The sequence below is a fragment of the Cryptomeria japonica genome, chromosome 10 (assembly GCF_030272615.1).
Source record: "Cryptomeria japonica chromosome 10, Sugi_1.0, whole genome shotgun sequence".
Lineage (NCBI taxonomy): Eukaryota > Viridiplantae > Streptophyta > Pinopsida > Cupressales > Cupressaceae > Cryptomeria > Cryptomeria japonica.
In genome coordinates, this window is record NC_081414.1 from 502,560,332 (window position 1) to 502,576,518 (window position 16,187).

General features: G+C 36.5%; 1 protein-coding gene across 1 annotated transcript in view; it reads right to left on the minus strand.

The window, feature by feature from the left end:
• Positions 1-1,188: 1,188 nt before the first annotated feature.
• LOC131039344 (gamma-tubulin complex component 4) overlaps positions 1,189-16,187 on the minus strand; it is a 154,976-nt gene continuing 139,977 nt past the window's right edge. Inside the window, exons 14-17 of the mRNA XM_057972057.2 lie at positions 15,402-15,555; positions 1,954-2,076; positions 1,746-1,809; positions 1,189-1,653 (exon numbers count right to left, since the gene is read on the minus strand). Of these exons, the coding sequence (XP_057828040.2) occupies positions 1,747-1,809; positions 1,954-2,076; positions 15,402-15,555 (340 nt within the window). The 3' untranslated portion in view covers positions 1,189-1,653; position 1,746. The remainder of the gene's footprint in view (positions 1,654-1,745; positions 1,810-1,953; positions 2,077-15,401; positions 15,556-16,187) is intronic.

Genomic DNA, 16,187 nt, shown 5'->3' on the forward strand with positions numbered 1-16,187 from the left:
CTATGAAGGAAATGCTTTCACATATAGGTTGTGTTATGCAATTGGCCACTTGGTTGCTAAGTGCTTAAGTCTTTTCACTCAACTCCCTTATTAGAGACCAACTAGTTGGTGAAGGGGCAAGATCGATATTTCTAAATTGTCTTTGATACAATTTAGTTGTTTGCTCTATCAAATCATTTAATGTTCAACTTGTTTTATTTTTCTTATTAATGCTAATTTGTGTGTGCATGTGACGTTTGTGAAATCTTGCAATAGAGCTTCATTGTAAATGAGGCAAAAACATAATCAATTAGTGTTTTACATTTATACAAAACCCCATATTGAAATCTTTTACATCATGTAAGCTTGTGATCATTGTCTATAGTTTTATTCTACATTTGATTAGGTCTTAGAAAGCTTACATATATAATTTGAAATATGGTTAAACCATACATACTATTTTGGTTTGAGTTATCTTAAAATGACATTAAAATGCTAATAGATCTAGCAAAAATCCCTTGAGGTATAAGTTTAATAGTCGAGGACAAGATCTGAAAACGACAAATAGACTATGAGTGCAATGCTTTCACATGTAGGCTAAAATAATCAAGGTGGTTGTAGGATGACCTTTCACTCCTTTATTAAAATGGTTTACTTTGGAAAGAAGTTTAAAATGTTAATATTTGAAATATTAGATCATTTTAAAATTGATAAAAAAAAATACTTTGATTCGAATTGGTGAATGTATGATTACTCAATTCCTAACCTTTTATTATTTTTTTGACTCTTAAATACCTAACCTAGATTATTTAACAGAATATATTCAAAACTTATTTAAATTTCAATATTATATTTAAAAAAATCGCTAGACCATCAAAATTGCTATACCATTCAAGAAAAACATATTTAACATTTAGAAAGCCGAATAATAATAATAATAATGATAATGATAATGATGATGATGATGATGATGATGAAGAAGAAGAAGAAGAATGCAATAATAATAATAATAATGATGATGATGTATGCCATTTTTTTATTTTTTTTCATGTTTGATGGATAACAATAATGATGTTTATAACATAAATATAAAACTATTGTTTAGCCCTTCTTGAAGTCGAATAGAGCCAAATATAAGAATAAGAATGACAGTGCCTCAAATGAGGCATTCGTATATTAGGAGCACGTATGTCTATTTGCAAGTTGTAATAAGAAATTTTAAGCTTAGTTACCACTTCTTTTACCATGAATAAAAGTATGATGCGGTTACATTTAAATTGATGAAAGAATGACAAAAATAAGTGCACATATACATCTATAGACACCACATACAACAGCCATTTCTAGCCTCCAATTGGCCAATTAAGGGATATGATCAATTGGCTAAGCATTTAGATTTTAAGCTAAGCAATTGGCCAACTAAAGGATATGATCAATCTTCTTTTGCATAGAAAATATCATCATATGTATATCATCTAGATTATTTCCTTTCAATAAGCGAGGATTGCTGGCATTGACCTTCAAAACGAAGTACCTTATGAAAAGGAAAAAATCTCTGCAAGAGACACATGAACAAGACATTTTGCTAGTACAAGTTGCAATGGCACTCCCCCAAAAACATAAGCGAAGGGCTACTTGCATAAAAGGTCTCCATTTAGCAGAGGCCTGGTTGATCTGCACATCAAAACCTTGTTAGGAAAATAAAGTCAAATGATGAAAGGGGCATATGTAAGAAGTTAAACATGAAGAAAATTCTACACGTTTACCTCAATGTCCTGCAGACAAACTTGGACGCGGTCTCACAACATTTAGTGCACCTCTTGCTGTAGCCTGTTGACCATCCCAATATATTAATGGAAAAAATTACTTTGATTGTACTGATAGAATTTGCCTCGAAACCTCCAGGAAAATAGGAAACACTTCCTATGTAAATAAAATTATTATAACATGGGCACTCTAACAAGATGACATTACCTCAAAGAAAGAGTTGTAATTTAAACGGAGCAAGAATTGTCTCAAGAAGGGTGCTCGCTGGCTTCCAGCAAGCTTGCTGCTCCGGAGGATTGTATATAATGAATTTGATTTCTTGTTGAATTCCTGCTTTGTGCAGAAAAAATTCTTCAAATACAACTAGCTCAAAATATATTTAAAATCAATATTTATCTAAAAAAACTCAACTTAGAATGGCCCGATTCATTTTACTTTTCATTAAATGCTCTTCTAAATTTGCGCCTAAGAAAAATCAAATTATTATCTTAATTGGAGTTTGTGCAAGCTGTGGATGAGAATCAGAAATTCAAATAACTCTTCATCTTAGCGGTTTTTCTTATCAGTTCAAGACACTGTTATGATATACATTTAGTAGTCATAAGCATTGACATGCATCAATTCGAATCTACCTCAACTCCATCTTGAGCATATAAATTATCATTAAATAATGAAACCCAACTTAATAGACATTCGATGCTTCATGTGTAGAGACTTAAATTTATCCGTAAATGATCACATTTAATTTGACCTTATCCTTATTTAATTAAATAAATAATAATTAATTAATTCTTATCTTACCTCTGTACTTCACCTTTAATTAAATTTATTTACATTGGTTTAATAAAGTTTAACTTTATCTCCAAATCATCCAATTAAATCAATTAATCAATATCTACTTAATTGATTTAGGCTAATTAATCTTTATTACATTTTTGTCAATATTTAATTCCACAATATTTCTAAAGCCACCAAATTTTAACCATATCAATTGATCCATTTACATGGATTAAAATCTAAATTGATCATCATCTAACATGTGTACATATTCCCCTTAATGCTCACACGTGTGAGCATGCTTACTCAGCCCTCCTTACACGTGTGAGCATGCAAGCTTATAAGCTTGAAGCACTTTCAAGCATCCACCTCATCTTTGTCTTATTAATCTAGATCCACTACCTTGCTCAGATGTGTGGCATGTTTCTCAAACGTGTAGCTGTTAAAACTTGAACCAGAATATAGAAAATCTGAGAACAGAAAATAGAGAAAGAAACACAAATGAACAAGCCCTCTTATCCTGGAAAACCCTCCACCCGAGGGTGAAAAACCCAGCCCACTCAAAATTAACTTTATTATATCTCGGAAAAGAATACAATTGACGATAGTCTCAGAATACTATCAATCGTAATAATGTGAGTTCGATTCTCTATGAATCAACCAAAAAATGAACTCAGCTGATACAACCAAAAACTTCTTATATCTGAAACTCAGTATTCAGAAAGAAATACACACTATTTCTGATCTGACAGACATGATCATAAGGAAGAAGAAGCCGATCAAGAAAGTTGCAGGAGAGGAAGACGTGACAAGGAAGAATGACAAATATAACATATCGGAGTATCAATGAAGAGTCACACGAAGGAAGAGGTAGAGGCATGGACAGTTACTTCTGCATGGACAGCCTCTTCACCTTCACCGACAGCCTCATCACCTCCACCAACAGCCAACAAGGCAAGGAAGGAGCGGAAGCTAAGGAGCCGATGCTAGACAAGATAAGTAAGGAATCGATTATCTCTATCGAAGCTATATCTTCAACACTCCCTCTTACCGAGAGAGAGAGATCTTCATTATATCAACATATAACAAGTACAAATACCTACAACTCAGAAAATGTCAACAAAAAACATCACAATTTTTATTCAATAAGGTTGTTATCTCAATATAACAATATTCATCATAGCTACTCCTAGAGGATGAGTAAAACCAAAAAATAAAAAAACATAAAGTCATACACGACTTCCACCATAGCTACTCCCAGAGGGTGGAACAAAGGATTTCACCTCGAACTTCTCTCGCAGAGAAGAATTCAATAACAAGGGATTTCACTTCCAACTTTTCTCGCAGAGAAGAACTCATTAGCCAAAGGATTTCACCTCGAACTTCTCTCACAGAGAAGAACTCATTAAACAAGGGATTTCACCTCGAACTTCTCTCACAGAGAAGAACTCATTAAACACAGGCAATGTATCACTGAAACTGAGACTCTCTCTCAGCAAGTGCATCATTCTCCATCATACCAAACTTTTCTCGGAAGTAACAGAACTTCTCTCGGAATTGGCTTGGTGAGAATGTCTGCAGTTTGCTCCTCTGTAGAAATGTACTTGAGTTCAACTGCTTTTCGCTGAACCATGTCTCTCAAGTAATGATATTTAATTTCCACATGTTTGCTTCTATCATGAAATACTGGATTAACTGAAAGTTTCACATAGCTTTGATTATCACACATAATCACAATAGGTTCCAAAGGCTGTCCAAACAAGCCTGCAAGTAATTTCCGAAGCCACGCAGCTTCTCTTGCAGCCACACACGCTGCAACATATTCTACTTCAGCTATACTTTGTGCAACACAAGATTGTTTCCTGCAGCATCAAGAAATCATAGCTGAACCTAGACTAAAACAGCAACCTGAAGTGCTTTTTTTGTCATGGACACAACCTGCCCAATCTAAATCAGAAAACCCCTGCAAGTTCAGCTCTACACACGAAGAAAATTTTAAGCCAAATCCAATTGTACCACGTACATATCTCAATATATGTTTGGCTGCCACAAGGTGAATATGTCTTGGTTCACACATGAATTGACTCAAGGTATTAACTGCATAGCATATATCAGGCCTTGTGTTAACCAAGTACATTAAGGAGCCAATTAATTGTCTATACATAGTAGGCTCAACTAAATCTGAAGTAGCTGCATCCTCATGAAATTTCTTCAAATTTACTTCCATAGGAGTCACCATAGACTTACACTCTAACATGTCAAATCTTTTCAAAATATCAACTGCATATTTACCTTGACTCAATATGATTTCATTTGGTCTTTGCCATACCTCAAGTCCAAGGAAATTATGTAACAAACCAAGATCCTTCATTTCAAATTCTGAAGCTAAATCCTTCTTACATTTGACAATGAGATCATCATTACCACTGAGGAATAAATCATCAACATATAGTACTAAAATCAGCACCTTATCATCACATACCTTGAAGTATAAGTTTGGATCAGCATCATTCTTTAGAAAACCCAAGCTCAAAAGATAATGGTCTATCCTTTCATACCAAGCACGAGGAGCTTGTTTAAGACCATATAAGGCCTTTTTCAGCCTGCATACATGAGAGTTTCTATTGTGAATAATAAAGCCCTCTAGTTGCTCAATGTAAACCTCCTTTTCAATTTTACCATTCAAGAAGGTTGTTTTCACATCCATTTGATGAAGTTTCCAACCCTTAACAGCTGCAACGGCTATGATAGTCCTGATAGAAGTGTAACTTGCTACAGGTGCAAACGTTTCTTCGAAGTCTATACCTTCCTTTTGGGAAAAACCTCTAGCTACAAATCTGGCCTTGTACTTTTCTATACTCCCATCAGCTGAATGTTTGATTTTAACAACCACTTAGAAGAAACCACTAATTTGTTTTTAGGCCTTGGAACAATGTCCCATACATCATTTTTCATAATAGATTGATATTCCTCTATCATGGCATCCTTCCACACTTGCTGATTAAACCCTCTTCAACATCCGAAGGCTCGAATGCTAAGATATGACTCATCAAAGATACATAACCAACAAACTTGTGAGGTCTTTTGCTTTCTCTGAAAGTACCACGAGGGGCTGCATATTTTTCAGCGTCTTCCTATAGGAGTTGAGAAAATACAACACCACAGGAGCCCAAATAATCTCTGCAAGCTGAAAAACTTGTTACAAGGAGAAGCAATGAAGCAAATCACAGAAGGAAAGAATACACAGGAAAAATATGCTCCAAAAGATGAGAGCTCAATAATCTCCAAAATGTATTGTCAATAATAATCCTTTTTCATACAATGAAAAGAAAGAACTCAACCTTTAATAGGTCAAGAAACCCTAAAAGGGAAAACCTAGGTTTGCACATAATAATTAATTAAAATAATTAATTATATGCACCTAAAGTTAGCTTAAGTGTAAAAGAGATAAAGGGAACTTAAATAATTAACCAAATAATGTTTAATTAATCAAGTAAATACCCGAATACTCTAACAACCCCCCTTAAGCTAGACTTAGGGAGAAGCTAAAACCTAGAACTGCTAATGAAAGCAATAAAGATGGGTCCCGGCAACAAGGCCTGATTAGTTACCCAAATACAATGAAATCTCTATGAACTGGAGAAATAGAGAAAACCACATAGGAACACAACTCTACTCCAAAAAGAGATGGAAAAGAACACCACTGAAGCATGAAGAACCTGCAAACTCTGTCGAAGAATAACTGCTGATCTGAAGAACCTCCACTGAAATTGAACATGACCAGGTAGAGAAGACTGTAATCTGCATGAGTGCCCTCAAATGACACTACTCGAATCAGATGGCAAACAAGGCAAACACTGAAATCGAAGATACAGATGACATGAGAAACCAAAGCCTGAAGAGCTGATCAATCGAACCACGGAAGCAGTAGATCCAACAGGATAAACCTCCCCATAATGAGGAAGTGGGAAAGGAACAGGAACACTGAAAAGGACAGCCAAAAAAAACTGCATGACGAAGAACCAAGAACATCAAAGGTGCTGAGACACATCATCATGAGGCGAATGTCGTGGAAGGAACACTCACTGGACAAAGGAAGATGACAAACAATAGGCAAACATCAACCCCCTCATGGCACTTGATCAATAGTGCATGTACAACAAGACACAAGATATGCAAGATTCAAAGTAAACAATGCATGATGGCACTTTATCTCAGTGTGTTTGCATAAATACAAGCTACAATGATAAGAAGACTGGAAATAGAAATGTGAACCAAAATAGAGACATCCTACTCAGAGAAGAGATCCCAGGACCTGAAACAACCACGATATCCACCAAAGTGCTGAAAAGCAAAAAACTGAATAAAATATGCATGGAGCAGAATCTGGAAATAAAACTCAGATGGCTGGAAAGTACACAGCACATGCTTTCCGAAAATATAAAGTTTTTGAAAAACGGAGGTCGGATGCTCATTCTATGGCTCCCAGAGTGCAAAAACTAGACCTCACTTTGACTGTAAAAAAACACAGTCAAACAGCAAAATTGGAAAAAATTACCAACACCATGAAGTCGGCCTCGGAACCAGCTTTCCGACGCCTATTCGTTTTCGAAAAAACGACTCCGTATGCCCAAGATAGGGCCAAAAAACCAAACCCCCCCCTGAAAAAGCCAAAAAAGGGGGTCTGGTGGCCAGTGAGTGGTCCGATGGCCAGTGGGTGGCGCTCCGGTGGCGGCCTGGTGGCTCCCCGGTGGCTGGGCAGCCAAGTCCTGGCAACGCCCGAGCCTGGCGGCGGTTTCCGACAGGCAGTGGAGCCAGCTGAGCGGTCGGGCGGCAGAGGAGGCCGGGGAGGGCCGGCGGCAGGGGGCTAGGCAGCGAGGGCCGCAGGCGGCGGTCGCGGGGCTGACGGGGGCCGGGAGGCGGCAGCCGAGGAGCGGGGGGCCGCAAGCGACGGCCGTGGGGCCGGCAGGGGTCGAGAGGCGACAGCCGGGGAGCGGGGGGCCGCAGGCGGCGACCGTGGGGCCGGCGGGGGCCGAGAGGCGGCAGCCGGGGAGCGGGAGGCGGCAGGGTTGCCGGAGGTGGCCAGGCTGGAAGGAGGCCAGAAAACGGCGCTGGCAAGGGGGCCGGGGGCTCTGATACCATATAGGAGTTGAGAAAATACAACACCACAGGAGCCCAAATAATCTCTACAAGCTAAAAAACCTGTTACAAGGAGAAGCAATGAAGCAAATCACAGAAGGAAAGAATACACAGGAAAAATATGCTCCAAAAGATGAGAGCTCAATAATCTCCAAAATGTATTGTCAATAATAATCCTTCTTCATACAATGAAAAGAAAGAACTCAACCTTTAATAGGTCAAGAAACCCTAAAAGGGAAAACCTAGGTTTGCACATAATAATTAGTTAATTATATGCACCTAAAGTTAGCTTAAGTGTAAAAGAGATAAAGGGAACTTAAATAATTAAACAAATAATGTTTAATTAATCAAGTAAATACCCGAATACTCTAACACTTCCATAGTATGTCTAGCCCACAAAGGTCTTTTCTTGTTAGCTGAACTAATATTGGTACCTGTTGATGTAACTATAGAGTCAACTAGATCAATTGGATCAGCTGATTCAACATGATCTTCTAAATCTGTAAACTCCCTTTGAATGTCTGAAGTTGGATTCGGATCAGCTGTATCTAAATCTTGAGGGTGCTCAAAATCTTCTTTATCAGCTTCTATGCTAGATTCTTTGAATTTCATGCAAGCTACATCTTCATCAAAAGAAATATCCTTGCTGATCTCAATCTGTTTTTGTCCAGGAATGTAGATTCTATATGCTTTTGAAGAATCACTATAACCAACAAAGATGCCTTTCTTGCCTTTAGGTTCTAATTTAGATCTTTTCTCTTTAGGAACATGAATAAACAGGGCATCCAAAAATTCTGAAATAACTTACATTTGGTTTAACACCTGTAAAGGCTTCTTCTGGAGTCAAGTTGTTTAGAATTTGATGAGGACTATGATTCTGAATGTGAACTGTTGTCCTGCAAGCCTCGGCCCAAAGAAATGTTTGAAGACTTTGGTCATGAATCATAGAATTTGTTGCTTCAACAATTGTCCTATTCTTCCTTTCAGCCACACCATTTTGTTGAGGATTGTAAGGGACACAAAACTCCCTCTTAATCCCAGCTTCAACACAAAAGTTATGAAAAACACCAGAAACATATTCTCCTCCATTATCAGATCCAAGAATTTTTATTTTCTTGCTAGATAGATTTTCAACTAGAGCTTTGAACTCTTTCAATTTGGACAGCACTTCATCAGACTCTTTAGACTTAAGAAAGTAAATCCAGCACTTACGAGAAAAATCATCAATAAAGGTGACATAATACCAAAAGCCAATAAGAGAAGCAATTGACACAGGTCCACATAAATCAGAAAGAATTAATTCTAGAGCATTCTTTGCCCTACTTTCACTACTATGAAAAGTGCTCTTAATGTTCTTACCTAGAGCACACCCCTTTGCAAACACCTTCATGGTTTTGATTCAGCTTAGGAAGACCAATGCCAACCTTCTCCATTGAAGACAAAGTTTTGAAATTTAAATGACCAAATCTTTTATGCCACAACTCACTTGAACTTGAAGAATCATGAGCTAAGACTTGAATGGGATGAGCTGAAAGCTTGTAAAGACTATCATGACGAACACCAATAACATGAGTTGATTGAATACTAGAGTTCTTCTTCCATGCTAGTACTTTTCCATCAGAAAAAGCAACATGATACCCTTTGTCTTTAATGCAGAAATAGAAATCAGATTCCTCTTAATACCAGGAACAAATAGGACATCACTTAAATGAAGAGGAATACCAGAGTCCACCTGAAAAGAAGTATAACCAGCACCCTTCACAGAATAGCAAGCATCATCACCAATGATAAGTTGAAGATGAGAGTCTTTTTCTTTTAAGTTTGAAAGGTGCTCACAAAAACTAGTGATGTGACGAGATGCTCCACTATCTATCAACCATGTATCACAGTTAGTAGGAACATTACTAGAAAGTGCAGAAATAAATAAGAATCCTTCAGAATTTTCACTTGACTCACTTTGAGGAGAAGGATTCTCAACATTTGCAGCAGTTGCTTGAGTCTTAGATTTTGAAACACAATCACAGGCAAAGTGACCAAATTTGTCACACCTAAAACACTAAATTCTAGAAAGATCCTTCCACTTTTTCTTGGCAACAGGGGCTGACTCATCATTCTTGTCTCTGAATCTTTTGAAGTTACCTTTCTTTCCTTTCCCCTTAGATGCATGGGCAGCAAGCACATAATCACTTCATGATGAGATTTGCGACCATAACCTCTTGCTTCTTGTCTGCATTCTTCTTGAATGCAATCTGCCCTCATCCTATCAAATTTAGGAAGATCATCTCTTCCACTAATGCCTTGAATGAAGGATTCCCAGGAGATGGGAAGTCCATTCATAGCTAACATAACCAAGTCTTTATCAACAAAAGTATCTCCAATTGCACTAAGCTGATCTTTTAACTCAGAAATCTTCATGAAATAAGAAGTAACAGATTCTCCTCTAGACAATTTCACATGCAGCAGTTGACGCCCAAGGGCTAAAGCTCTGCTGGTATTGTTGAATTCATAAAGATCCTTTAGAGTCTGAAACATTTCCTTAGCTGAATCCAACTTAGAGATGATAGGCACCAGATGATCCTTAACAGAATTAATCAGAATTTTCTTAGCCATGGTCTTGTTCTTTCTCCATTGAACTTTCTCTGCATCAGCAAAAGGTTCTTCTACATCTTTCGAGACATAGTCAAGGAGATCATTTTCTTCTAGAGTGATCAGAATTCTAAATTTCCAAGAAGAGAAATTTCACGAACCATCTAGTCTATCTTCTACTTTCAATCCGTTCACCATAATGAATTACTCAGGCAAACAACTGAAAAAAATAAAGAACTTAAAAATTCTGGTTCTGGATCGATCTTCTAGACCCTCTCTGATACCATGTTAAAACTTGAACCAAAATATAGAAAATAGAGAAAGAAACACAAATGAACAAGCCCTCTTATCCTAGGAAAACCCTCCACCTGAGGGTGAAAAACCCAGCCCACTCAAAATTAACTTTATTATATCTCAGAAAAGAATACAATTGATGATAGTCTCAGAATACTATCAATCATAATAATGCGAGTTCGATTCTCTATGAATCAGCCAAAAAATGAACTCAGCTGATACAACCAAAAACTTCCAATATCTGAAACTCAGTATTCAGAAAGAAATACACACTATTTCTAATCTGACAGACACGATCATAAGGAAGAAGAAGCCGATCAAGAAAGCTGCAGGAGAGGAAGATGTGACAAGGAAGAATGACAAATATAACATATCGGAGTATCAATGAAGAGTCACACGAAGGAAGAGGTAGAGGCATGGACAGTTACTTCTGCACGGACAACCTCTTCACCTTCACCGACAGCCTCATCACCTCCACCGACAGCCACATCAACTTCACCGACAATAAGCAAGGCAAGGAAGGAGCGGAAGCTAAGGAGCCGATGCTAGACAAGATAAATAAGGAACCGATAATCTCTATCGAAGCTATATCTTCAATAGTAGCCACCCTACCTATTATACATGTCGTTCTCACATGTGAACACACCTACTTTTACACCTCATGGGACACTTGTCCCATGATTACAACTTCAATCAATGCCTCCATTTACCTCAAATCCTAGCCCTCCATTAACAATGCATCGTAGCTCTTGAATTCTCATATAAAATCTATTAATGAGTGTCTTCCTTTTTCATTTAATCATCTATCCATATCCTAGCTACATAATCATTTTTTTCTAATATATCCATTCTTCACTCTAGCCTTATACTATCCATTTGATCATCTACTTTCACAATATCATCATGCCATTTTCTTAATCAATCATCCTAATACTACTATAATGTTGCTAGTCTACTAAGTAACTACATTCGACCAATTAATCCATCACAAAGAGCAAATCAAGTGGAACTATTGGGTGTACTTTACTTTCAACTCAATTAGAGGAGCAAAGAAGAAACAAGGCAAAAGGTTTCATTATTCAATTTAGAATCTTTGTGTTGACAAAAAAGCAATTAACTCAAAAGTGTCTTCTATTTGTCTACTACACCTTAGAAGAAACTTCATTTTATTTTCAAGCCAAAGAAGAAGGAAAAAAAAGAGTTTTGAGCCAAAATTGGATTACATTAAAGGAAAACCAGCAAGAAGATCGAGCAAAAATCAGTGGTTGACTCACATTTGGGCAGGTTTGTAGCTACTTTTGGTGCATCGAGAAGAAATTGCATTGAATTGGGAAAAACTCAACATTGATTTCAAGCAAGATTTTAGGGGTAAGTTTGTATTTTGAAGGTTTCTTTTGTATTTTTAATAAAAAATCCTTTTTTTTACATTTCTTTTCTTTTTCTTCTATTTTGTTTTAGGGGACCAAACACCAACCACTAGGCATTTTTGTAAAAAAAAAATATTAGTTTTATAGTTGCAAACCCTAGATTTTTTTAAATTAATTATAGACCATAATTGTTAATTTTTTTACTTATATGTTATTGCAGCACTCTTTAGATTTATAAATTGTCTTTATCACAATGCCGGAAGCCCCAATTAGAAAGGAGCCTTGTTGGAAACATGCTATCTTTGAGCAAAAGAAAGGAGAGATAATTTGTTTCCATTACAAACAAATTATGCTTGTGGAAGGCATTAACAGGTCAAAATACCATATTGCACATATACCAAGCCGAGATACTAAACCATGCCCACATGTGCCTACTAATGTTATGCATGAAGTGCCAATTCAATTAGAAGCCTTAAAGTGACAAAAAGAACATAAAAAAGAGGCAAAGAGAGGAGATGACATCCATTGGTGGAACTTGAGAGTCTTCTTCCATTCCTTCACTTGTCCATCTTTGGGTAGTGGTAGTGCTAGTGGTAACAACAATGATAGTGTCAACATTGAGCCTAGAGTTTGTGCATCAAGGTTAGATTCAATTGCCACGCACCACTCCAAGTTCCCAACCGTCACTTGAGAGCATGTGCTGGAACAAAGATAAACATGATGCAACTAAAAATGTAATTGAAAACTTGTGGTTCTATTGCACCATTCCATTCCATGTAGCTAGGTAATTTTTTTTTTTGTTTGTTTTAAAATGAAATATATATAGCTTAATTCTTTGTCTCTTGAATTTTCATACTTAGAGGTATGTTGAATTCAAATTCAAACTCTTGACTTTAAAATACTTATTTTATTTAATTTATTTGTGTTAGGTCTACTTATTGGCAAAACATGGTGGATACCATTATTGTTTGCAGCACAAGGTTCAAAGCCTCTAATGATTCGGAGATAAAAGGCCCCATTTTGTCTTAAAAAGTGGTTTTAGTGAAAGCGAAAAGCAATGAGAAATATGATGGAAGAAGGGCTGCACCATCACGATCGATGGTTGGAAAGATGAAAGAAATAAAACATTGCTAAATTTTCTTGTTTCTTCCTCAAGTGATTGTACTTCATGAAATGCATTGATTTAGTGATTAATATTTTTAATTTATACTTCAACGAATTATTGATTTTGTTTCTTTCTTAGGTGGCACAATGTTCATAAAATCTATTGATGTTTCAGGGAACACAAAAAATGTTGAATTCCCTTGTACAACTTTGGAGAGAATATTGGCTATGGATGAGGAGAAGATTGTGAAAGTAGTTATAGATAACACAAAAAATCATGTTGCTGCAGGTAGACTACTCATACACCCATTATTATTTTGGACTCCTTGTACTGCTCATTGCCTTGACCTCATACTTGAGGATCTTCGCAAGATTCCATGGATCAAAGATTGTAAGGAGATAGCCAAAAATATTTGTAAATTCATATATAATCATACATGTGTCCTCAACCTAATGAGGCAATTCATAAAGAAAGAGTTGATTCATCCAAGAATAACCCAGTTTTCAACTAATTTTATCACATTGTAATCCTTGTTTGAGACAAAGGAAACTTTGAGGCACATGCTTGTTAGTGAGCAATGGACTTCCTCATCATATGCTAAGACCAACATAGTGGTTGATGTGGCTAATTGGATTTTTGATTAGCAAAGCTTCTAGATACCGACCAAAAAGATACTAAAGGTAAATTTAATTCTACATTACATTTTTATTCCTATTTTTAATATATTTTCTTTTTTGGTTCACACTCATATTAATGTTTTACAATAATTGCAGTTCACAGATCCTTTAGTGGTTCTCCTATGAGTTATTGATGGGGAGAAGCCAATGAGTTACAGATATGAAGGCATGGATAGAGCCAAGGATGCTATTAGATCCATTAATGAGGGAGTTGAGGATAGCTATCACCCCATTTTGGAAATCATTGATAGACGATGGCACCTCAAACTTCACAAGCCCCTACATGTAGTTGCTTATTTCTTCAATTAGGCATTCCAATTCTACTTTGATTTCAAGATGGTTGACAAGGTTTTGAGTGGGCTCTACTTAGTCATAAAGTGGATGATGCCTGATTCTAGTGTTGGAGCAAAAGTAGTCACCAAGATTGAGATCTTTAGAGTTGCACAAGGAGATCTCTTTGCATGAGATATATTGAAGGCAACTCAATTGACATTCAATTGAAATTGCAACAGGTAAAAATCTATTAAGGGCATAATTTAAGTTTAAAAATTAAAACTTTTTTTTTACATTATTATTAAATATTGAAAGTTAAAGTTAGACAATGAGATCGATTTTTTTTATTTTCTCACTTCAGATGCATGGTGCCAAAAGTACCAAATTTTAAAGGATTGCAGTTTGAGTATTGAGCCAACCATGTAGTGCTTCAAGTTGTGAGTGCAATTGATGTATGTTTGAGTGCATATACTCCAAGAAGTGCAATAGACCGTCAATGCAAAGGTTGAATGATGTAGTTTATGTTCATTACAACCTTCGCCTTCACCACAAACAGATTTTGGGTAGTGACTTATCATCCAACACACTAGAGGAGGTTGATCCACAATCAAATTGGATCACTAAGGTTGAGGATCATATCTTAAGTGGTAAGAACCTTGATTGGGTTGACTAGGTGAATAGAGAGGCAGAGGTAGTAGCCAGGTCGAGGATAGAGCACAAGAAGACACCTTGAATGTTGGTGTGAGAATCAGTGAGATACAGGTAGATGTCATGGCTACATCATCATCCAAGACCTATCTTAGATACCCACACATGAGGGCTAAGTGATGCACATTGTAGGCTCCTTTGTGCCATAGACTTCTTTTTTTTATGTTTGTTTTGAACTTTTGATGCCATGGATTCTATGAGGTTTGTATACGCTTGACAATATTTATACATCTAAATGTGTCATTTGCTTTAGCCTAAGTTGTCTGCTTTGGTATGGTATCGGGTATATGTACCAGGTTCTAGCATGCTGGTTCTTTTATATTAAGCTATATGCTTTCGAAACTCTTTTTAGACAGTTATTATGGTATAATTGTAATCTGTTTTTTGTTGTGCTGGTTCTCTGTACTTTCATTAGCCACCTGATCTTGTTTGTTATTGGGTTAGTAAAATGCTTTTGTTGGGTGAGTGCCCTGTTTTCAATCCTTGTTTGTCAAATCAAGAAACAAAATATGTACAAATTTAAGTGCCATGAAATCCTGAGCATTCATTTATTTTGTTCAGAACACCATCATAAGAAAATTTTCTGCCTTCTTAAAGATCAGCTTTAGATAACTCAAACTACATTTTAAAGAAGCCTGATCAGTTTCCTCTTTTCTGAGAGGATTGGCAAGCAACTATAAGCTGAAGTAAGACAATGCTGCATGATTGAGGAAATTAAAATAAACTAACCTCAGTGATCTGCTCCAATTCTGCTGTGTTTGGATTGCCTTCATATTGTTCAATTAATCGACAAAGCTGCAAACATAACTTTATGATGCTGTCCAAAATTCTTGATACCGATCCAATATCCAGAAATGATTGAGAAATCAAAGCTGATAAGTACCTGCAAGAGCAGAAATACATAGCTATGGTGTATCCTTTTGACATAACACTGAATGTAGATTGCAAATTCACATACCAGGGTTCTTAAAGACAAAAAAATAGGTCACTGACATACAAACTTGTGCTTTAGTGAAAATATAAAACTATATGGAAAGGTAAGAAGCAAATTAGAAATAGAATCCATAAGAAATCAAATGCAACAAACATCTCATGTAATACCTACTATAAGATTCACCAGTGCACTGAAATCTCTTATTACAACAGAACTTTTAAGGAGAAAATCAATGACATCGTCTCCAGTATCTCATAATGGTGATTTCCCTACAAATTTGATTCGAAGATATCAAGCATGCAAAAGAATAATTGGATGTGGAGGAATGCATTTAGGTATGGAAAATAAGTGTAGAGCTCAGAAACTCTTGATATGGTTCAAAATATTATCATGTGACATAATTAATATGCTGGAAGAATCAAGCAGTAAATATGACAATGGCCAAATCCCTCACACATTTGTCAATTGCCAAACATGTCACCAATGCTCAGTGACGGGATTACACATTTCTCTATGGCTGAATATATCACTGTGAGAGGAGGACACAAAAAAAGCATTTCCAGATTTCACAAGCAGGAGCC